The 24,902-nt window shown below is 37.8% G+C and overlaps 1 protein-coding gene and 1 pseudogene across 5 annotated transcripts in view; one reads left to right on the plus strand and one right to left on the minus strand.

Moving 5' to 3' along the window:
- KCNQ5 (potassium voltage-gated channel subfamily Q member 5) overlaps window positions 1-24,902 on the plus strand; it is a 508,163-nt gene that overhangs the window by 409,550 nt on the left and 73,711 nt on the right. For all 5 annotated transcript variants that reach the window (XM_069487726.1, XM_069487729.1, XM_069487730.1 and 2 more), the window contains exons 6-7: window positions 12,000-12,110; window positions 17,501-17,596. In XM_069487726.1, the coding sequence (XP_069343827.1) occupies window positions 12,000-12,110; window positions 17,501-17,596 (207 nt within the window). The remainder of the gene's footprint in view (window positions 1-11,999; window positions 12,111-17,500; window positions 17,597-24,902) is intronic.
- Window positions 6,274-7,087, minus strand: LOC138395776 (zinc finger CCHC domain-containing protein 9 pseudogene; annotated as a pseudogene).

The raw sequence follows: 24,902 nt of genomic DNA on the forward strand, positions 1-24,902 counted from the left end.
CTATAGACAAGAATTATTTTGCATTGCTACCAGTTATCTACAAGTTACAGAGTTGTAAAATAGCTCAAAGGCCATGAAAGGAGCAGAGCCCCGTAAAATCAGAATCCAAAAACCTGGAAAGGTGTTCTCTGAAAAACACATAGTTTTCCATTGAAGCAAAAATTTCCCCTACATTAAGAATTTATAAAACAGTCATTGGAACTTCTGCCCAAGTAAGAATGTCACAAGATATGAGAGTGCTTTATGCCATGCATAAATTACATTTCTTTTTATTTGATTCCTTTAAGACATTCCAAAGGGTGGGTATGTGAAAATATACATTTGTAATTATCTAAAAAATTTCCATATCTCTTTAATCCAACAAATTTAAGTTTTCTTATAAATCATTATTAGTATTTCCTGAGTGCTAGCTTGTCTCTAAAATAAAAATATATTATTTTCTTATCTGTGATTAAAACATTGATAAGCTTTTTATTTGTTTGTTTGTTTTGTGGAGCACAGATTTGAGTTACCAATTGTTGCCTTGTTGCACTACCCATCAAAGCTCATCACCAAGACCTAGAACTCTTGCCTGTCAGACACAAGGAAAACTTGTCAGGGCTATATTAAACAGAACTGGATATATTTTTTGGCCGTATAGCAGGCATGAAATGAATAAAAATCAGAAATACACTCACCTAAAGACTAGAATTTTTTTCTTAAATTATCTTAGTAAATGCCTATGGGATTGTGCCACTGGTAATCCAAGCATTTTTGTGGGTTGAATAATTTGGTTTCTGACTCCTCCTCACTATTCACAGGCAATAATGGACATTTGAAAGGAGAAGTGGAAATCTGAAAGAGAGCAGTCATCTGACATTCTTAAAATACTTTTTATATGTAGAGAGCACATGAAAATCTATGACTCATGGTGGGATCAACTGTGTAAACTGAGAAAACGGGAGGATTTTCTTGCCAGCAAGGGTGACACAGTTTGTCATCCCAGCCTTCAAAGCAATGGTTTGAATTCAGATTTAGTTTTTGCTTCTCTTGGATAATTCTGACATATTTAAATTACTGATGCACTATGCACTCAGGTGCATCTCCCCATTGAGATGCAGTTGTGGTGAGTTCAGCCTGGCAGCTCTTTTTCCTTCTTTTCTTTAGTCTTCCATTTCTCCTTATTACTAATAAGAATTGCTGGATTGTGTGTTAAATAGTGTGTGGGAAACTCTTAATATACCTCTCACTTAGTCACCAGCTTGTTTTTTGGTTTTTTTTGTTTTTTTTTCTTCCAGAATAACCCACATAGCAGGTTTTCAAAAGTCACATCTCTGACTTTCAGGGAGAAACAACATATTTTCATTGATTTCCATTTCAGTAGTGCTATTTTGACTGACATTTAACCTCTACTTAACAGGTTCCAGAATGGCCTAATTATCTTTCTGCTTTAAAAAAAAAAAAAATCTAGTTTTGAATATGAGAGTAAAAATCTTCTAAAATGCCAAACTTCTAAGGATTTTTTAAAAAAAGATCTTATTGGTCTAATTGGTCCACAGCAGGTTTGTTGATATTAACTGACTCACTACTTAAATTGTCTGAAGCCTAAAAAGACACAAAAGGCAAACAAGAGGGCTTATTATTTCTATTCATTATAAGAACATATACTAGATCTCTAGTGTGAAATAAAATAAATTTAGACTATTATACCTTTTAATATACATTAATCAAGACCCTAATGAAATATATGGCTGGATACTTTTTAGTTAAAATTTTCCATGTTGCGCATAATGGACACCTTAATAACTATGGAAGTATCCATAGTAAATTAAGAAATAAAAGCATCCTGGGTTGGAGTATTTCTAAGTGCCAGGCTTTGATGAAAAAAAGGAAGTCACCTATATTAAAGGAGCCCAAAGTATCAAGATTAAGTATCAAAATGCAATCTCTTTTCTATGGTACAATGTCCCATTGAATTCTAAATACTAAATACTAAACTCCTTCCACTAAGATGGTGAGAGCTGGCCCCAAGATTCACTTTTGGAGGGATACGGCGATGGGATCAGCACTGCTCAAAGCCAGTAACAATTCAAAGAGCTATGATCCCTGAAAACCGTTTCATACTAGTGAATAGCAATACCTAGCCCACTGGTTAAGTGAGATGACAGATCCAAAGGGCCTGGTACCAAAAACATAGCAAGTGCCCAACAAAGATGATGGCTGTTGTTGGTGTAGACATCGCTGTTGTGCGTGTAAACACCTTTATAACAAAAGGAACAAAAAGAGCTCTGTGCTTCAATGCAGAGCCACGGGTTAAGCGCAGAAGGGTCTTGGGAATCGGGTGCTGTGAGAAAAGATGCTCTGGGTTCTGAAGTGGCAACTAAAGTAGCGTTGATGGCAGAAAATGGAAGAGGGACATATCTCCAGCAGCTGAGGCACTGACAGCCACTGGAAAAGCGGATCTTCTGATGCTGGTTGGGGCTCTGTTTAATATTTTTCATATTATCATTATTATTATTATTTTTCTCCTTTTTAGTTGTTCTAGATTTATTCTGAAATAATTTAAGAATGAGTTTTCCTGGGGTTATTTTCTATTATTATCTCCTTTCTTGCTGTTATGTTTCTCCTTTTGATTTGCTTTAGATTTATTCTGCAATAACTTAAGATCAGGTTTTCCTGAAGTAATTTTTTCAGGTAATAACCTGTTCTTGAAGGCCAGTTTGTCTTCTTTCTATTTCCTGCTACTCCTGTCATGAAGATAGTGTTGTGGGTTTAAAAAAACAATGCATGCAGCAGCAGATAGCATAAATCTACTCTTGAGTAAGCATATGAACACAGACTCCACCTGAGACCATGTGCTTGAAATGATTACCTCAGGCATGTGAAAGAATTTTATATCAGCCAGAGTTAGTCCGAGAATTCATGCTGAAAATCTTACAATCTTTCTAGAAGCAAACCATATGGAAGGTTCTATGAATATAATGTAGTATACTTTGCACTCAACATGTTGTACATCCCAAATATATGCGATGAGTTTCATCCCCCTGCAAAAATCTAAGAATAAGAAATTGTGTAAATTTGTAGAATGAAAAAAGATACCCTTGTCCTTGATAATGCCAGTTACCCTTCAGCAAATCAACTTTCCTTACCTTGAGTTCACCAATACAAAATGTTTTCTGAAACATCTTATAAACTGTTGTTTTCTGACTTAATACTGGCATATTAAATTAAAGTTAATTGGCTAGGCATTGTGGCTTATGCTTGTAATCCTAGAATTTTTGGAGGCCGAGGCAGGGAATTGCTTGAGGTCAAGAGTTCGAGACCAGTATGAGCAAGAGCAAGACCCATCTCTACCAAAAGAAAAAAAAAAAAAGAAAAATTAGTCAGGTGCCGTGGCACACACCTATAGTCCCAGCTACTCAGAAGGGTGAGGCAGGAGGATCAATTGAGCCCAGGAGGCTGAGGTTGCAGTGAGCTATGATGTCAGCACTGCACTTTAGCCTGGGTGACAGAGTAAGACTCTGTCTCAAAAAAAAAATTTTTTTTAAATAATTACAGTTATTGGTTGTTTCTTACTACAGATGCATTACCAGCCCCTAACTATTCAAGACAATCAGCTACCAAGCAAAAACTGAGATGCATGTACCCCAGCTGCTACCCACCAAAAAATCCTAGCTGTTATGAGCATCTGTAAGTCCCATGCCTACCGTAATGGTATGCATTTGTGAAATGTATTATTGTAAGCCTCTTTGGGGAATTCTTTCCTAAGGAGAGGTCTGTTTCCTCAATGACATCTTCTCACATGTGGCTCTGAATGCTTTTTCTCAGTGGTGATTATTCAATAAGCATTAAGCACATGCTGTTTTGAAAAGAAGAGAAGAATTAGAGTTAAGAGACCTGGGTTCTGGCCCCAACATTATGATTTAGTGGAAGTATGATACTAAGCAATCATTAATATCTCTGTAAAATAGAGATAATTATATCACCCAAACACAAAGTCGCTGTGTGTATGAAATGAGATTAGGGCATGTAGATGTGCTTTATCAAGCAGTAGGCAAATGTCAGTCATTACCATTGTTACATTATCTGACTACCAGTCTGGAAGGACAGTATGGAATGTCAATGCTCTGAGCTACCACAGCAGATCCCAAATTATATGATGGTACCACCACAGGTGATTCTGATGTTTGAAGATGGAAAACCTTTCTGATCTACTAGTTCAAGGTGACCAAATTTTGAAATTGACTACACAGATTCTATGACCACCCACTGTCTGAAACTAGGTGTTCTGGAAGTACCTAGAGAGAAGGGTGAAAAAGAGAAGGGAAAGAAGGAAAAGAAAAGAGAAAGAAGAGAAAGGGAGGGGAGTGGGGAGGAGGGTTGACAAACTGCTGGTATGAATCATCGTTCCTTAAAGGACTTCCTTATGGGGAAATTATGCTGTGCATTGGAAATCTACCAACAGTATATTCTTAACTTGTTCACATGAATGTATTAGCTAAACTAGTATTCATAATGTTCTCTTCAAAATCAGGCCAATAAATATTTGTTGATCTTGTTACTTGAAGAAAAGAAGGAAGGACTTATATTTCCTGAACCGGAATTAATTCTGCTATTGAAAAAAAAATCCTGTAGCCTAACCAATGTCTAAATTATAATCTGACCATCACATCTGCCATTCCATTAAAAAAAAAAATGAGTCAAGAAAGTTTGGATCAGAATTTTTTTTTTTTGAGACAGAGTCTCTCTCTGTTGCCCGGGCTAGAGTGCCGTGGTGTCAGCCTAGCTCACAGCAACCTCAAACTCCTGGGCACAAGCAATCCTTCTGGCTCAGCCTCCTGAGTAGCTGGGACTACAGGCATGTGCCACCATGCCCGGCTAATTTTTTCCATATATATATATTTTTTTAGTTGTCCATATAATTTCTCTCTATTTTTAGTAGAGACAGGGTCTTGCTCTTGCTCAGGCTGGTCTCGAACTCCTGAGCTCAAATGATCGTCCCACCTAAGCCTCTCAGAGTGTTAGGATTACAGGCATGAGCCACCATGCCCAACCTAGAATTTTTATTTGTTTTCCAGTATTATTTCTGAGGAAGAATTGTTGATTGCCAAACACACTGAGGTGCCCCCACTCCACCTCTGATTGTGCTACTACAGTGATACTTTATGGCAACATTTGTAACATAAATATTTTCAGAAATTCTCTCTTTTCACCTGCATAGCTGCAACTTAGCATATGAACACGAGGGCAAAAAAATTTATCTGCGTTATTCCCATCTGCTAAGTCACCTTCGAGTACATGGTCCAACCAGAGAGATGGCACAAACTCCCAAGGATTTCTGAAGCCAGCTGAGGTCAGGCAACAGGGCAAGGTGGGCCAGACCTGCTCAGACCCTGACCCATGTTGTTACACCACAGCAGAGAATGCATCTATGCCAGCTGCCACCTCAGATCACGGAGTGTGGCAATAAACGGCATCTTCTCACTTCGTGAGAGTCCTTCTTTGCCTAAAACTGCACTGAAAGACAGATGTTAGACTTTTTTTAATTCATAATTTTTAGTTTATTTTTTAATAAGTAAATTCAAAACTTTATGCCCTTCCCAATAATATTGTAAATATCATATTCAAAAGTCAATGAGTAGGAATCCTGGAAGATATTTTAAAATAAAAATTTGATGTATTCTGCATGTGATAACCAGCATATTTTTTATAAGCTCTGGAACTAGGTCAGGAATGAAATTATAGTGTGGGTTTTTGTTTTGTTTTGTTTTGTTTTGTTTTTTTCAGAAAGGGAAGCAAATAAGAAGTGTGTTTTTAGTCAATATTTTAAAAATACAGACTTTGTGGCAACTTATAAATAAATTTCTACTATAATAATAAATTGGTACTTTGCACTAAGAAAACAATATAACCAAAAATTCATTTCCAAAAATAAGCAGTACCTTTTGTTAGGGGTGGTTTACATTTATGCATAATTTTGCCTTTAAAAAGGATGATTGTTACAATCAAGTATATAACCACTTAGATATGTCTAAATTCTGTCTGTTAAAAATATGTCCTTTTAGAGAATTCAATGTAATTGTCTCATTCTTTTTTCTTCAGTGAATTTCTCAAAAAAGCGGTAGAAGTACTCTTTGATGGACAGAATGCAGAAAACTGTTTTTGCCCACCCCCAGATCGTACTGATATCTATAATACAGGCTAGGCTCCAAGGGAGCCTAGCTCTAATTTGTGAAGTAGCCCTAGTTTAGAAAGTAAAAATGACATGGTAACTAACAATGGTACTAGTCAGTATCAAAAATTAACAATTTTAGGTATCTTTGTTTTGGGTTTCTGTGGGTTAGGTGCATCCAAAATTTCTTCATATTCTTCACTCATTCCCTTTGCCCAGCAACCGTGATCGTTTGATCTGAATTCTAACTTTCAGGGCAATCTTTCTTAAAATGTTCCACAGAGCCACAAAGTTTGCAACCACCACCATCAACATAGAGTCCTTTGGGATTATCGGGACAAGATCTAGACAGGTCTCCCATTTCCCCACAAACAAAACATTTTGCAAAAGGAAATTCACCAAGAGCTGGATCTACTTTAGCCTTATACTTGGTTATTTCATGCTCTGTTGACCTACCCCGCTAACACATTCCGGTGCCCTTATCTTGATTTTCAAGTGTGGCTGAGCAATCTGCAACTCCATGACCAGGTTCTACAATGGAAACATACCACTGCATTTTTTTTTTGCTGCTCATCTTTTTAATCATCTTCCTTCCCGACTGTCTTGCTTTAAAGCAACTGCAATTTCTTCCCTTACTTTCTGAACTTCTGTTGCTATAATCTCCCCATTGTGAGCCATCTGTGAATTCTGTCTTAGGTATTCCATGAATCCATTCACATCTTCATTTAAGTACTCTCTTTTTCTTTTTGTTCTTTTTATGTTTTGCTTGGGGCGCATCAGTTTTAAGGGATAGCCCGTTGGTTTCAATTTGTTTATGCTTTCATAGGTTTTGGCCTGTTCCCTCAAAGGGCTCCTTCTTCATGTCCTCCCATGATGTCGTAGGCAAGGGTCTCTCGTTATGTGTGGTACAATAGTAACTCGTGACCACCTGGTCATAGTTTCATCAGCATTCAGGAACGAATCCTTCGGAGCAGCTGAATTCCCAATACAGGGTTGTAAAAGTCCATCTGTCCCGTTCTCCTGCTTCTCATCTCTCACACGTATACAAGCAAAAATTAATGCTCACACATGTGTAAGGATATCAAAGTTCACAAAATATTATTTTGTTTACTTGTCCGTTCTTATAAACATTGTATTTGTGTTAGAATAGAGGCTCTTGAAAATTATTTCCTCTTCACTGGCTGGCCAGATTAACTGACACTCCCCACTCCTATAAAACATGCCAAGTGAGGCCGGCAGCACAGTGAGTGCTCTTTAGAATCCACAGAATTCTCTTCTTAACATTGTTTGAATGCTTGCAAGGAGTCAGTGTGTTCATTCCCAAACCTTTTTATGCCAGTTGTATTTGTAATTATAATGGCAAGGTTTAATTTTATATTATTGCATAAACTGATGACATATGGTACAGAAAGAAAGATGGATAGTTTTATGAAAATAGAATGCTTTAGAAAAGCTCAATAAATGCAAAACACTAAATATACTAAAATACTAAAAATATTTTAAAAATCAGGGGTGAACACACAATTATATGGGGAAAAAAACCTAAATGTCTACGACTCTGTACTCAGATGGCTCCTGCAAAAGTCATGTCCACTAAAAAAAATAATTTTTAAAAAACACTAAAATTAAGAAAAATAATAAATGATGCATTATGGATGAGATTTATGCAAAAAAGATGAGACAAAACCCCAATTGCAGAATACATCTTTCATTGGAAATATTGGGAAATGAATGTATTAATACATTTATGTATTTTAGGTTAAAATAAAATATTTAGCATACACATATATATATCTTTGTGACTATCTGCTCTAGTCAAATGTCTGACTAAGCAACCAACTAGCCATCACAGAAGTTTCCATTAGGAAGGCTTCTCTGTATCTTCTCATGCATTGATATATGATATCAGAACATCATCTCACCTACAAAGAATAACGGGGCTCTTTCATAAGAACATTTATTTTACATTGATTCAACTGCTTTATAGTTCAACTAATTCCTTTGAAACACATTTGTTATGCAGAGTAAAAGTCTGATGTATTGTGATTCACTTTTAACACTGTATATATTAGAAGAGAATTAAATGCCTTGACTCAGGAAGTATCAAAAATATATTAGTACAAAGAGAACCCATTAACCGACCACACTTTAGTTCTTTCTGTCATCCTCAACCCACCCCATCCCTGTCATCTCCACCCACCCAGCCTGCATGCAGTCATGAAGCATCCTCATGGTTCACCCCAGATGAACAGAGAGTCCCTGAGTTTGATTCCAGCACCATCACCTACTGGGCTCAGCCCTTACACCCTAATGCCATGTGCACATGTAAAACTGGCAAGGAATTACACAACACGAGGTGATGAAGGTATCTTCAAAGGAGGAGCTATGTCATTTATTTAATGCTGGATTGCCAGCCTAAAGAGAGTGCTATTTCCAAGGAGGTGCATTATTTGTTTATTTGTTTTTCATTACAACAGTACTGCATTACTACATCTATTTTTTCCCATATCAACTCTGGCTCTTTAAGTTCATTCATCCCCTGTCACTATATTAACCGTATACTGTAATTAATAATCACCAACTGCCCTTCGGACTGGGAGTCACCAAGGTACTCAATGTAGGAGCAGCCACAATGCAGAGATGATGAGATACAATAGAATAAGTCATCTTGCCATACCGTGCCATCAGGATGCTCCTGGGTGCTTGGAGATCTGTGAAGAGTTTTTTCAGAAAATGATCAACTGCCCCATCACCCAATTCACCTTTGATGTCTAGGTGTGATTTCCTCCAAGGCCCTGAAGATCATATATGCAGCCTTTCAAGGTCCTCTGAAACCAGCTGTTGGTCCAGGATCTCCCAGAATATTCTGGAGAGCTTGTGTCTTTGGGTTCTATGTGGACCTCCCTTTCTCTGATTCTGAACCTAAATGAAACTAATGACTGGGTTCAGCCACTGAAAACACTCAGGAGATTTCTGGAAGGCAGAAATGGGTCTATTGTTTAGCACAGGCATGGGAGAATAGGCACCCAGAGCACTGCTCAGTGCATGCACAGAGAATCAGCTGACAAACGTTGGCAGGGCCTTCCCAGTGCTAGCAAAAAGAAAAGAAACATAATGTAGTTGTACTGTCCCAAGGACACTCACTGGTACTTCAAGGGCAGCTTGACCTGAGAGTCCAGAAAATCAATGAGTATCTATGCAGGGCTCATCTACAGACGGCTTTACCAAAGGAAGCTGGTCTTTGCCTTAGCAAGTCGGCAGCCAGATCAAACAGATGGGTCAGTGTGAAGTCCTGGAGAAGACTCACATCTTTTTATTGTAAGTGTACCTTAGAGACTTTATAATTTTATGTATGGTACTACCTTTCTGTGTACATCATGAAGCCCATTCATTCCCTTCCCGTCCACAACAGCGAAATGATCCACTTTCCAGGCAAAAAATAATGGAAACCCCTCCCTGGCATGGAGGGAAACAAAACTGCCACCCAACTGCCAGATCCTTCCCAAGCCTTGCCTGGCAACAAAAAGCCCCAAAGCTTTTCAACCGAGAAACTTCCCAAGCTCCTCTGAAATCCGAGTAAAAGAAGGTGTTGAATCCAAAGGTTCAGCTTCTGGCTATTCAAGTCCCCTGCTCTCGGTAAAATGTGGTCATCCGAGAAGGTGGGCAGTGTCTTTGCACACCCCAGAGGGACTCAAGGTACTGTCTCAGAGTTCACAACATTCTACTCTCCCCTACAAACCACCACTGTAAGAGAAAGGGGCCTGAGGCGAGAAAGAGCTTGGTGTGTCCGTGAACAGCAAGGCAGGTGTGCTGGAGCAGGATGAGAAAGAGTGTGGTGGAAGACCATGTCTGAGTAGTATGCCAAGACCCAATCACACAGAACCCCATAGGCCATGGAGAGGAGCTGGGACTTTGCTCTAAGGAACATGAGAAGCCTCTGGAACTGTTAGACCATGGGAGAGACGTGACATTCAAAGACATTCCCTGGCTTGGCTTTAGCCTATCTAGTTCACCTCCTTTTCCACTAATCCTTGTCTTTTTTTATTGTAAATGGACAGATTACAGGTGTACATATTTATGGGGCACAAAGTGATGTCATGATTTATGAATACAATGGGAATAATTAAATCAAGCTAATTAACATATCTATCACCTCAAATACTTGTCATTTTTTGTGTTGAGAACATTTAAAATTTTCTCAGTGATTTTGCAATTACAATACCATTAGTACTAACTATATTCACCACTCTGTGCAATAGATCTCAAAAAGAAAAAAAACTTATTCCTCCTGTCTAACTGAGGCTTTGTGTTTTGACCATTATCTCCCCATTCCCCCCACCCCCAGCCTCTGGTAACCACCACGCTACTCTCTGCTTCTATGAGTTCTATTCATTTAGATTCCACATATAAGTGAGAACATGCGGTTTTTGTCTTTCTCTGGCTGCTTTATTTCAGATCATCTCATTTGTTGCAGAAAAGGCATCTGACCAAATTTTATCATCCTTTCATGACAAAAATTTTCAACAAATTAGGTATAGAAGGAATGTACCTCAACACGACAAAGACCATATGTGATAAGTCCACAACTAACATTATACTCAACAATGAAAAATTGAAATCCCTTCTTCTAAGGCCCAGAACAAAACAAGGATGCCCACTTTCACCACTTCCATTCACTATAGTATTGCAAGTCCTTGCCAGAGCACTTAGACAAGAGAAAAAAATAAAAGGCATCCAAATAGGAAAGGAAGAAATGAAATGGTCAGTGTTTCCTGACAACATGATCTTATATTTAATACATAGGAAACCCTAAAAATTCCACCAAAAAAATGGCTAGAACTCTAATAAACTAATTCAGTAAAGTTGTAAGATACAAAATCACACACAAAAATCAATAGTTTCTAAACGCTAACAAGATATCAGAAAAAGAAATCAAGAGAACAATCCCATTTACAATAGCTACAAAAATATATGTACTGTATACACTGAAAAAAGGTACACTATGCACTGAAAGCCATAAAACGCTGATGAAAGAAATTGAAAAGCCACTAATCCTTTTCAAATGCACCATGCTTGGGTCCGTTGGAACAAATAATACTTTGTAGAATGCACCCTATTTGTTCTCACGGCTGTGCAGCTGGTTTCCGCTCTCTAGACGACCCTCATTATTATTTCTGCCTCTCAAAATGTTACCCCTCCTTCAAAGCCCAGGTATGATGACATCTTTCCAATAAAGCCTCCTCAGCCCCGCTAGCTTGTAATGATCAATCTGTTCCTTGAATTCCCATAGCAGGTTATTTGTGCCCCCACCATAAAACCTGTCTCGCCCTATTTTGTGTTTTAATTATTTGTGTGCGACATGTCTCCCTTGGCAGGCAGTAAATATCTCAGGACAAGCGCTATGTACCTCTCATTTTTGTTCCACTACAAATCATAACACATACCTTGTACACAGCAGACCTTCAGGAAATGCCTGCCAAGCTAATGAAGGGACAGCCTTAACTAGCATAAATTATTGCTCTGTGTACTGATCCAGTCCTAAATCCACGGTGCTATCATTTCTGTATCACTGATGGTTATCCACTTACTTAAATAACCTTTCTTTGAATACACTTAGAAAAGATGGAAAACTGTGTTATAAGGGAGGAACAAGTATGTAGGTTATTCCCTTCCTTAAACAAAGAGAAGTTCTGTTATGCGTCACGGAAAATTAAAGCTCGGTAATAAAATGCGCCAACGAGACTTGTTGAATAATGATTTAGTGGAAATGTTGCTTTGCCTCCTGTTCATAGGTCCTAACGTTCCTCTCAAGGACTTAAGCTGCATGTTCTATTTATTTTGTTTTTAGATTACATTGACAACTATTGGCTATGGAGACAAAACTCCCTTGACTTGGCTGGGAAGATTGCTTTCTGCGGGCTTTGCACTCCTCGGCATTTCGTTCTTTGCACTTCCTGCCGTGAGTATCTCCTGCAATAATACAGCAGTATAAATTAGGTCTGAGAGGTTGATTAGGGTGAGCACTCACATATTGGTATGCTTGAGAACATATCTGTATTGTTTACAAATATAATTTTTCTGATATAATGTTGACTTTCCTAAATATATCTATTTGGATAATTTACAAAATATGATCTTCCCTTGGAAATACTTAACCTGAGACTTCAATATCAGCTAGGTCTTTATAATAATTCAGATGGCATCACCTTTTAGTCGATATGCTGCTAACACATTTAAACCATTTGTAAAGATTTAAAGTTATCTTCTTTTTAAACTAATCCCTCCAACTTGGTTTATAATGTGTGCTACTGAAAAAATGGATGTGCACAAATAGAGAATTTTTCTCTTCGGATCTAGTTGAGTGAAAAGCATATGACTTTAAAGGGTTTTAAAAGTGTTTGATGATTTATTCTTTGTTTCATCATCATCGATTTTTCTTAATGAGCAGTTTCTGCGTCTTATCAGAATAAAGAGCACATTGCTCTACCCCCAAGCTTCTGATTATTTTCTCCTTCATGGGTGAAGCTTGCCTTTCTGATCATCTTATCCTCTTGTTTCTTTAAAGACAGTTGGTCCAAATGTTACAATTTGCTCCCATCCCCAAGTTCTCCCTTTTATGCACTCCACCTGGGGTGACAGTGAGGGGAGCCAACGAAAAGGAGTGTCAAGGTGGTGGGCGCAGTCATGCTTAAGGAAAATAGCTCCAGTCTTGCTCCAGGCACAAGCTGATGCTGTGCACAGCCTCTGCCGAGCAGAGACCCCAGAGCACCTCGCCAAAGGAAGCCAAGGAAGCGGGGAGGAGCTTTTAGCTACCAAGGCTCCTCTGCCTATTAATCAGTGCAGAGGACATTCTTGTCCTTCCCATGGCCAGTCCCCAACTCCAGATTGACCAGCTGGTTCTACCCTAGACCACTCAAAATCACAGAAAAGAAACTGAAAAGACCACGTGTGGGCAGTAGACCTCAGTGTGAATTCTGTCGTTGTCGTGCACTAACTAGATGACTTGCATTAGTGTGCTAGGGCTGCCTGGACAAGGTACCACAGACTGGGTGGCTTAAACAACAGAAACTTATTGTCTCAAGTTCTGGAGGCTAGAAGTCCAAAACCAGAGTGCTGGCAAGGTTAGTTCTTTCTGAGAGTCATGAGAGAAAGATGTGTTCCAGGCCTCTCTCCGTGGCTTATAGATGGCCGGCCGTCTTCTTCCTATGTCTTCACATCTGTGTCCAAATGTCCTCTTCTTATAAGGACACCAGTCATATTGGATTAGGGTCCCCAACCTAATAATGACATCATTTTAACTTGATTACCTCTGCAAAAACTCTGTTTTCAAATAAGGTCACATTCTGAGGTTTTGGGGATTAGGACTCCAACATATGAATTTTGGAAGGACACAATTCAGCCCAGTGACCCTGAGTATGTTTCTTCATCAATATAATGGAGGAAGAATTATTGAGCCCAGGGAAATTTTGTGAAGACCAATGTAATAATTTAAGTCAAGTGCTTGTCATAAAGAAGATGCTCAATAAATGTTACTTCCCTTTACCTGTATGAATCTAGAAATACAGGTTTTCTGGTGCAAAATCAAGGAGGGTCAAAAAACATCTTACTTATCCAAGGTAACTTCATCTGGCAATCTCAACAATTCAGAATAGAGAAGACTTTCACTCAATAATTAGCTTCCCTACAAGAAAATACCCTTAGAAACAACAAAATGCAGTCTTGGGTTTTCCCCCCAAAATAATGGCACAAAATAAATGCTGCTTTTGTGTTTATATTTGCCCTAAGGCCAATATATAGCAACCTCTCTGATTCCATGAAAAAATATGAACAAGGAAGTAGTCAACCTCAGGGTTGTTAAAATAGACAACAGTGTATGTTCTGTCCTCATTAGAGAGCCACTTGAGACCTAATTCATAACCTAGTCTTCATTCAGAGAAAATTCTGATAAACTGACCTATATAGTTTCACAATTCTTTGAAGATTATAAACAGCTAAAGGAGACTAATAGAACAAATACTACAAAAGGAAGAAATGGTGAAAAACTAACAACAAGGAAGGAAAAATAATATCTGTAAGAAGCAAGCATACGTAAGTGTTCAAAATGTGTAAAGACCTGAGGCCAATTAGCATTAGTGTCAACCCACCTCTGGAAGTTGGCTTCATGCAGCATAGCAAAACCCAGGCCTTAAAATAAAACTCCTAGACTATCGTGGGGGGGGTTAAACTGTGTTGTTATGTAGTATTTCTCAGCATGGTACTAAAACTTAAATCTAAAAATTTTAAGTCCTGTTATCTTAGAAAATGAATTAAAACAAAACTCAATTTCTAAGCATTTGCATATATTGGTGTCACTGTCTGGAGGGATGGCACTTGTGTTCAAAGAGGAAGCCATGTTTTGTGTGTGTATGTATATGTATATGTGACATATATATCATAAATATATATAATAGCAGGCCTTAGTTTAACAGACTTCTATTTCAGTGCACTGAGCTGTGTACTAAGAGAGAGGTGGAAGAAAATTGGAATGGATCCATAATGAGACAGGGAACAGACCTGGTTTAATAACTGCTGTAATGTATAGTCTGGTGCAAGAGATATGTAGCAAACATTTGCCATCTACTAACAAATGTTTCTAAGCAATACCAATGTGATTTTCAGTGCATTTTAGTTTGTTTGGCAGATGTTAAATTTGTGGCTGTGTAGGGCCTGTCTTCATTTTCCAAAGGGGATTTACTGCTGAACCTCATTCTGTTAATTCAATGTCTACAAAATCTGACTTATCCTTTATATGAGTGGATTATACAAATACATAATGTATGTACCTATAACACATATTATAAATATATGCTGGAAATTAGAATGTTTCATCTTCTCTTACATGTTTTCTTCATAAAAATGACTTTAAAAGACAAATCAATCAACTTTTCCTAAATGATCTTAAACAGCAGAAAAAAATTAGGACCTACAAATGGCTGGAATTGATCTGGATTTGGAAATGGAAGGCCATTTTCATAACCTCTAAAAGGAGGAAAATTTTATTTAAATCTACAAACCAGACTATAAAGACCAGGTTTTTATAGAGCTTAGTTTGTGCACTTTCAACCTATATGAGATAGAGATCTTAGTGTGAGACAGTCACTAAAAAAGAGAGATGGAAAACAGAACCCATGATGTAATTTCTAATTTCATGGTACAGCCATTTATTTTAACTAATAATGGAGTAGATCATTCCTCATTAATAGCAAATAGTATTATTGTATAATTGTGTCTTTAAACATGATTGCATTACTTATTGTCTGGTTATTGTCACAGATGTGCTCAGAATTGTGGAATCTCAAGATAAAAAGGAAGGTTAAAGGCTATCTAGAGCCCAAAAATATCCAGCCAAGTTGTTATCCAGCTGAGACGTAACACCTCCCAGAGATGAAAAGCCCACCACCTCTCCAGGCAGCCTATACCATCTTTGATCTACTTGAAAAATATAAAGAAAAGAAAAACAACCATACCTTACCTGTGGCAAATACTGAGTTAGGGCTTATAAAATGTCCATCTCTAACCTAAGGGTTGAACTCCTTAAAGTTTAATAAAAAGCTAATAATTTATAGCTAGCAATTAAAATCTGTAGACTTGAAAGCAGGAGAGCTCCAAGTCCCATGCCAATACAGTCAAGAGTTACGGACGAAGCCCAGAGATTGCATTTAGTAAGCTCTGAAAGCCAACCCAAGGCTGAGACAAAGCATCTCAGTTTCACAAATATTAGACCAAAGCAAACTCAAAAGAGAGGGGAACATCAAAGAACCAGAATTTTGGCAGATCAAGATGATAAGCAGAAGGAAGGCAAACTAGCCAAAAAACTAATGTAAACATGGGGGGGATACTAATCTTACTAACCCCAAAATCCGAATAGGTGAGCCAAAACCAAAAAGCTAAGGAATGCTAAAAGTGTGAAATTAAAACAGAAAAATTGGAATGTGCTCCGCAATGACCCATGCTCTTGTCTTTATTGTACAAACAGGCAAAATGGAAAAACCTCTATATCTTCAAAACTGAGTGTCTGTCTCATCTGGATGACTGTCCCTCTCTCCCTTTTACTTTTCTTTGGTAGGAGTAGAATGATAGCCTCATGAAGAACCATATCTAGGACAGAATTTAAACACTCTCCCCTCTTCCTCTTTTCCATTTCACAGATAGTTAACATAAAATTTCAGAGTTTCATCAAAGTGCAAGAAGTGCTCCCATGTCCACAACAGTGAGGCTTTTTTTTTTTTTTTTTTTTTTTTTTTGAGACAGAGTCTCACTCTGTCACCCCAGCTAGGGTACAGTGGGATCATCATAGCTCACTGCAACCTCAAACTCCTGGGCGTAAGTGATCCTCCTGCCTGAGCCTCCTGAGTAGCTGGGACTACAGGTGCATGCCACCCCACCCCGCTAATTTTTTCTATTTTTTGTGTAGCCAGGGTCTCGCTCTTGCTCAGGCTGGTCTCAAACTCCTGACCTCAAGCAATCCTCCTGCCTCAGCCTCCCAGAGTGCTAGGATTACAGGCATGAGCCACCTCGCCTGGCCAGCAGTGAGACTTTAACTCTCCCAAATGTAAAACCCAAAGCCAGAACTCATGTCTTCTACATTCTGTCACTGGATAAGACTATTCACTCTAATTTAGGCATAAAGAAATGTCACAAAGAATGCCACACACACACACAAAAAAATTTATTGTGATTTTTATTTGTAATTATGCCTCTTACTATATCACAAAAGATAATAAATGAGACTGCCTAGTTGATTTACTAAAAATCAGGTTGTTATATCTCATGGCACTATTGCCCAACAACTTAGCTGATGGCACTATAGTGTTTGTTTTAATAAATAACATGCTCATGGACAGATTACATACTGTATTTCTTCTCTGAGACTCATTTTAGTGGTTTTCTTATGTTTGTGTTATTTAACAATGATTTAGAAATTTTTTTTTTTTTTTTTTTTTTGAGACAGAGTCTCACTCTGTTGCCCAGGCTAGAGTGAGTGCCGTGGCGTCAGCCTAGCTCACAGCAACCTCAAACTCCTGAGCTCAAGCGATTCTCCTGTCTCAGCCTCCCGAGTAGCTGGGACTACAGGCATGCGCCACCATGCCCGGCTAATTTTTTTTTTCTATACATATTTTTAGCTGTCCATATAATTTCTTTCTATTTTTAGTAGAGGTGGGGTCTCGCTCTTGCTCAGGCTGGTCTCGAACTCCTAAGCTCAAACGATCCGCCCACCTCGGCCTCCCAGAGTGCTAGGATTACAGGCGTGAGCCACCGCGCCCGGCCTAGAAATTTTTTTAAAGTACTATTTTTTGTATTTTGTTCCAGGGCATTCTTGGCTCAGGCTTCGCATTAAAAGTACAAGAACAGCATCGCCAGAAACACTTTGAGAAAAGAAGAAACCCAGCGGCCAACCTCATTCAGGTAAATGTCAATGTAACCGGAGGATGGCAACATCTGTCTCTATAAGTGATCGCTGGGTCATTTCCCAATCTCCGTGCTTCATTGCTTGATAGAGCTACTGTTTTGTTCTTTTTAAAAAATGAAGTCAGAACTTAATGTACAGTCTTGGATTTGGGCAGGTGTTCATCCTCTCCTAAATAGAAAAACGTATCTATTCAGCAAATGGTCCGTGCATTGTTCAGGTTAATTAACTGTGCCAGCAAAGCCATGCAGAGGCTAGCAGCTGTGTTGCTCCTGGAATGACCTAATATGTCTTATGAACCACTTGGTGGAACATAATTGATCATTAAGTGATGGAGCAGAACAGGGCATTGTTCCTAAAGAACAACATATTTGTTTAGAATGTCAAGGTTTAGTACCTGTGAAATTGCTTTTAATGCTATCTAGGGGCAATAACTTGAAACAGTTATACTAAGAGCTCTTGGGATTGTGGACTACATCAGTGTTTGGGAATATGAAACAACAAGCATATTATTTGAAGCTAGCTCATAATAGATAGGTAGTTATTTAGCATTTCATTTTCTTTTCAATAACTCAGGATTTGTTTCAGTACCAAAAGGAATGCTTCTCCTTTTGCCATCAGTATCTTTTGGGAGATAGAACCATCCTAGATCCAGATTAAGAATCACAAAATATAGTTTTTGCTAGATCTATAATATGGAGTTAGCATTTAATTATAAACAAGAAATCTAAAGTTTCTTCCCAGAACTTCTTAACTGGAGAGGCTTGGGGTGGCTTCAAGTCACTAAGAGACTCATCTTCATGCAGTAGAAACAAGCACATTGTTTTAATTTAGGTTGTGGGTTTGAGTGGGTACATTGGTAAAAGAAAACCACGGTGACCCCTACCCTTAGCCTTTATCTATGGCTGTGACATGTAGTGCCTCCAACAGAAACAAAGCTGGGGAGAGGAGGAGGGCGTGTGGCTCTGTTATATCCTGAAGGAGATCTGTTTGTATCTAATCACTAAATAAGGACACTAATTTTTAAATCAAGCTATTCTATAATTATTGATGAGAAAATGGACCATTGGATGAGTTCCAGTGCAAGCCACTGAGATTCTCTCTCTCTCTCTTTTTTTTTTTTTTTATTTCCAGGTTTTAAAAGAGCACTAAAGAGAAAGTAAACTTTACTTTCTTAAACAAAAAGGTCCCTAAGTACTAGGAGTGTAAGATCTGACTCCAAACAATAATCAGCAGAATGAAAAAAGAGGAGTCACACTCTTCAGGACACACACAAAACACCCCGAGGCCCAAAATTCGTAGCCTTTCATCCGTTAGCGATGCTTGACTGGCTATGCGTGTTTCCATACTTCTAATTAATTTTTTTCCTTACTTTTTTTATTTTTTAATTTCCCTTCACTCTAGAACAATGTTTTTCAACCTGTGTATGCAGAAGTTATCCCATGGGTTCTTTGCATCCATCTGGGCAGCAAGCCCTGTCTACGTGTGGAACCAATAATACATCTTACACAAATAAAACCTCTTAGAATATCAGCTGTTCTGTTAGAAAGCGAGCCCTTTGTGGAATTTCTCATGCATGTATCAGTGATGATGATATGGAGCTGTGCTGCCCAATACAGTAACCACTAGCTGTGGGTAGCTATTGAAATTTAAATTAATTAAGGCCGGGGTGTGGTGGCTCATGCCTGTAATCCTAGCACTCTGGGAGGCCGAGGTGGGCAGATTGTTTGAGCTCAGGAGTTCGAGACCAGCCTGAGCAAGAGCGAGACCCCGTCTCTACTAAAAATAGAAAGAAATTAGCTGAACAACTGAAAATATATAGAAAAAATTAGCCAGGCATGGTGGTGCATGCCTGTAATCTCAGCTCCTCAGGAGGCTGAGGCAGAAAGATCACTTGAGCCCAGGAGTTGGAGGTTGCTGTGAGCTAGGCTGACGCCACGGCACTCTAGCCCGGGCAACAGAGTGAGACTCTGTCTCAAAAAAATAAAATAAAATAAAATAATAAATTAATTAAAATTAAAAATTCAGTTCATCACTGGCGCTAGTCCCTTCTCAAGTGTTCAACAGCTATCAGTGGCTATTGGCTACCATATTGCACAAGAAAAATATAGAGAAAAACAGGAGGAATGTTCCTGATCTAACTGAAATTACAGCAACTACTAAATTGTGCAAAAGCCATTTCCAATTGAACTTGAAAATAAATTGCTATTCCTGCAGCAAATCACTGGAGCAGAGACATTTATATGTCCACAGCCAAAACAAGGCAAGGCCTCCCTTACAGGTAACCCGTAAAAGGTGGAGAAGAAACTGATTGAACAGTTTTGCTTGGAGGCCTACTATTTTATTTTATGGAACTGGTTATGTAACATATACTGTGATCAGTAATTGAACTTGTACATATGTAGGTAACAATGGAGTGAAATCATGAATTTTTCTTCTACTTAAAACTCCAACTTATACATTATTCTTAAAAAAGAATACAAAATGTAAGGCTTGAAACGTTCAAGAATACCTTTAAAATCTAATCATAGTTTCATTAATCAAAGTAGAATCTACTAATTTAAAAAGCAATTGCTCTCATTTAAATGAAATTTATTTATGAAGCATAGGAATAATAATATAATTATTAAATTTGATCATTGTTCTTACTTATTGTAGTCTTTAGACAGAACTCAGGGTTTTAAACCCTGATTATAGATTGTAGAAATTTATTTTTCAGAATGCACTAGATTGAAAAGCAAACTTCATTCACTAATCCATTTAATTTCTTACCCAATAAACACGACTTGGTTTGCTGAACACACAAAGCATCAAGACCAAAAGCAATCTCATTTCTTTTAAACCAGAGCAACTATCTTCCTAAAAGGGCAAGTGAGATGCCCAAATTGCTCTGTCATTTGGTTGGTGGGAGAACTAAATTAACCAGTATTTCAAGGTTTTAGAAAAAAGTTTAAAACTCCAGCAGCTTGCAGCACATTTAGCTGTGTCAATATCTTTGCATGATTCATTTAAATTAACTTTTCATTTCAAGTGGAGCAGTCTGGGAAACTCAACGTTTTGAATACCTGCCCAAATGTCACAACTTTTATTAATAATGCCTAAGACTCATGAAGTGCTTTTTAGTTTGCAGAGTGCTTCTAATATATTATATTACTTGATCCTCGGGACAAGCCTAGGAGGAGCTAGGGCTCGAATCCCTGCTGTCTGATCCAAATCCTTTACTCCTTACAAAAAGCAGTGGCTACATCCTCATGCATTACCCAGCCCTGGGATTAACACTGAAAGATTCTTCAGAAGTTCCACGTTAGAGGTTTACTCCTGGAGAAACTGGGCCAGTTTAAGGTGGAGCCAAGATGCTTTACTAGAAACACAAACAGGGGAATTAAGTGAAAATTTGTGAAATAAATGCTGATAAATAGGCTTCATTTCCTTAAGGGAACAGATTAGAAGATGCCCCTTTCAGGAAGCTAACTAGCCCAACAGAAAAAAAAATCATATATTGAAACTTTGGCTTCCCCTATCAAAATAACTTAGTCTTCACCCAGTTACCCTAAAGTGAAGCCACCAGTCAAGCCACTTATACAGAGATTATACATCTTTTTTTAGTGCTTTGGTCATAAATAAGAACAAACTCAGAAAAAAAAATCTGGATATGAAAAACATGACAGTAGGAAAAAAAATAGAAGGAAAGATAAAGTTGTGAAAATCTCCCAGAAAGTAGAATAAAAAGAGAGAGAGAGTCTAAGGCCGCGCCGCCCCGGAGGCGCCCGATCCCGTCTGATCTGGGAAAAAGAGAGAGAGAGAAAATAACACCAAAATAGGTAAGAAAATTGAAGGACCCCTCCAGCAGTTTCAATATCCAGCTAATAGGGGCACCTCAAATAGAGTGCAGGGAAACTAAGGGGAGGATTTTATTAAAGAAATGTGACATTATTATTCTCCAGAACTGGAAGACAGGAATGGCCACAGTAAAAGAGCTGACCTGACTGAGTGCCCAGCAGTGTGAGCCAAAAACTTTACACCTAGATTATCATAGAGAAATATGAGAACACTTGCAGAAAAAATGGAGAGATCCTACATGCTTTCTGGGCAGGACATAGCCAAAGGATCAAGAATCAGGAAGGCACTGGATTTCTCTTTAGTAACCCTACAATTTGAAAACAGTGAAACAATACTTTGAAAATTATAGAAAAGAATTATTTCCAACCTAGAATTCTATGCCAGCCAAACTACTCCTCAAGTATGAAAGTCGCACAAAGACATTTTTAGACATGCACAATCTCAAAATTAACCTACCATTTACCTTAACTCAATAAGCTACTTAGAATTGCTCTCCCAAAACAAGGGCTTAAACCAAGAGAGAAAAAGGGCATCCAGGAAATGAGATTCCACGCAGGAAAGAGTAAAGGGGATCTCTGTGATGACAGGGAAAGGAAGTCCCAAGACAACAGCTGCAGCAGCCTTGAGAACAAAGTGAGAAGGAGGCTAAGCTCCAGGAGCTTCAAGGAAACAAAAGAATGGAACTGAAAGATTGCTTGATGTATTTGACTGGAAGAATTTTATAGTCCTGTTGGAGAGATCAGGAATGTATCCATAGTAGGTACATATAGGCAAATCAAGAAATTAAAATAGGGCAATAATATTATAACTCAAAACAATTATATAGAAAAGAGTAGCCATAGTACATCGCATTGCTGAACTGGGAACAATACTACATGGTCATAGTAATATAAACACTAAATAGCAACTTAACTAAAAATTGTGATAGAAAAATGTTGGAAGGATAAGAGCAGGGAAAGAGGGCATATAAGTGGGCTATATCATTATCTTTCATGATGGGAAGTCAACTGATAATGCCTGAAATTGAAAATGAAGAAATAAAAATATGAGCATAGTCTTTAAAAATAAGAATTCTTAAAAACAGAAGCAAAAACTATAAGAATTGAAGGGGTTGCCTTTAAGGAAAAAAAAAAAAAAGTGTGAAGAGAGATGGGGAAAGGGACTGCTGGTTTATATACTAAATCTTTCAGGACCCTGACATTTTCATTTTAAGTTCTCTACCTTGAAATAATAAGCTCCATGTTAATTATACTTTTCAATGGTCAGCTAAAACTTTCTGCACCATTTCCAGAAAGGGTCGAACATCCCGTAGCTGTAAGACGCACTCCAGACGATGCAAACTGAATACTCCCTAAAAACTGAGTTATTCTGACATTGCACTTATAATTATGAGCCAAAGTTCAACTCTTAGCTGCCTAGAGCACCAGGAGCACCTGAGAAAGGATAGATTTGGCTTTCGTTTTGCTTCTTGTTGACTTGTCCTTTGGAGTATATATACCATGTAAATTAACCATAGGAAATCCCTCTGAGGTGTTATTTTTCCCTTGCCAACCACTATGTGATTTTGGCTTTAAATATAGGAACATCAGCTACTGAATCATATGGATGTGGGCTTGAAATTCAGCTACTAGAAGCAATTAGCTGAGAGAGAGCTAAGGACAGGACAAAGTTATCAGAGTGTAAGAGTAATGGAGTTCCACTTTCCACTTTCACTTTGACTGTTACCTAATGTCAGCCCTGTGACAGATGCCACTTGCACCTTCTGTACCTCTAATTTACAAGGCATTTTTAAGAGAAGAGTAATAAAGGGAATAAGATCTCAGTGTATCACATTAAGAGAAAAAATAAAGATAAAAAAAAAAGGGGGGGAATAAGAGCTTAGCTGCTGAGATCACTTTGATAGAAAAAGAGCAAGAAGCCAGGTCTCATTATAAAGAAAATCTTCAATTTTCTCAAATTAGTCTCTTTTGCCCCCAATTCTTTACAACATTAGTAGGTAATGCCTTGGTCCCATTTTTTGTTGTATTGTTTTGGATTTTTTTTCACTGGTGTCTAATAATGCATAGACCTGTTTTATGCTTCTAGTTCTATATGAGTCTTGCTTTCAAAATATCAGAGTTCATGTATATGTGGTGCCTTCTATGGAAACTGTGTAATTAAGGCAGCTCTCTATGCCATTATAGCATGGGAGGATCTCTGGGCCTCACTGCTACAGATAAAGCTGCAGTAATAAATCCATGCATTTTTATTGATTATTCTAGATCACTCTATAAATTGTGCATGTATAATATTTGTAAAAACTAACATTTCAAGATATATGGTGATAATTGCTTTGTTCTCCATAAAATGCCAAGATGCTTAGCACAAATTTCCACAGATTAAATCAACATGAACCGTGTAAGGAAAGCCCCAGGCAAGAACGCTACTTTAATCATTTAAACCTTCCTTAAAAATATAAAAAGGCTTCATGTCCTACTATATATTTCTCTAGTTTTTTTATATCACTTCCTGAAATGTTATTGCAGTGTAATGTGCATGCAGAAAAGAGCACAGATCCTAAGAAAACTGAGCACTCAGATAAACAGAGCGTGACCTCCTATATTCCCTTTCTCAATCACTATCCCACACGGATAACTACTGTGCTACCTTCTAACAGCATAAATTCATTTTCCCTGGTTTTTGTATTTTTATGGAAACGTGTTCTTTTGTGTCTTGTTTCTCTTAGTCAACATTATACATATAAAGTCCATCCATATTGTTAAGTGTAGTTACAGTGTACTATTGCCATGTAGTATTCCATTATGTGAATATACCACAAGTTTTCTATTTATTCTACTGTTAAGAGGTGTTTGGGCATTTTCAGTTTTAGTATTAAGAAACCAACGTATCTTTTGGTAAATCTAAATAAGTATATCTGTTTCATATATACTTAAGAGTGTATAGCTGTATCTTAGTATATGTATATGTTTAGCCTTAATATAATAGATATTGCCGTACAGTTTTCTGAAGTAGTTGTGTCAATTTTTAGCTCTTTTATACAGCACACATTTATTCAATGATATTCTCAGGAAAAGCATATCATTAGATCACTTTTTTCTTCATTGTAGATTTCAAAATCGTGGCTGATGGTTATATAGTAGAGATATGAACTATTTAAATGGACTTGCCACATAAAATAGAATGCTTTGATTAATGAATCATAATAAAAATTTTTCCCTGAGGAGACTGCAATAAATGCTTGGTCATTAGAGATGTCTGCAAACTCATTACAAAGGAAGAAATTTACCAAAATCTATATGGGAAAATAAGTTCAGGCAATCTCTCAAATGAACAGTTCAGATGGAAGCTTTTCCAAAAACCGTCTTCAAACAGTCAGCAAAAATCTCAGTGGAGGGATTCTATGACCAAGAGCCAGGCAATTTAGATATTGTCTCAACTCCACCAACCTTGTTGAAACTTCTCCAT

Source organism: Eulemur rufifrons, chromosome 15, assembly GCF_041146395.1.
Source record: "Eulemur rufifrons isolate Redbay chromosome 15, OSU_ERuf_1, whole genome shotgun sequence".
Classification (NCBI taxonomy): Eukaryota; Metazoa; Chordata; class Mammalia; order Primates; family Lemuridae; genus Eulemur; species Eulemur rufifrons.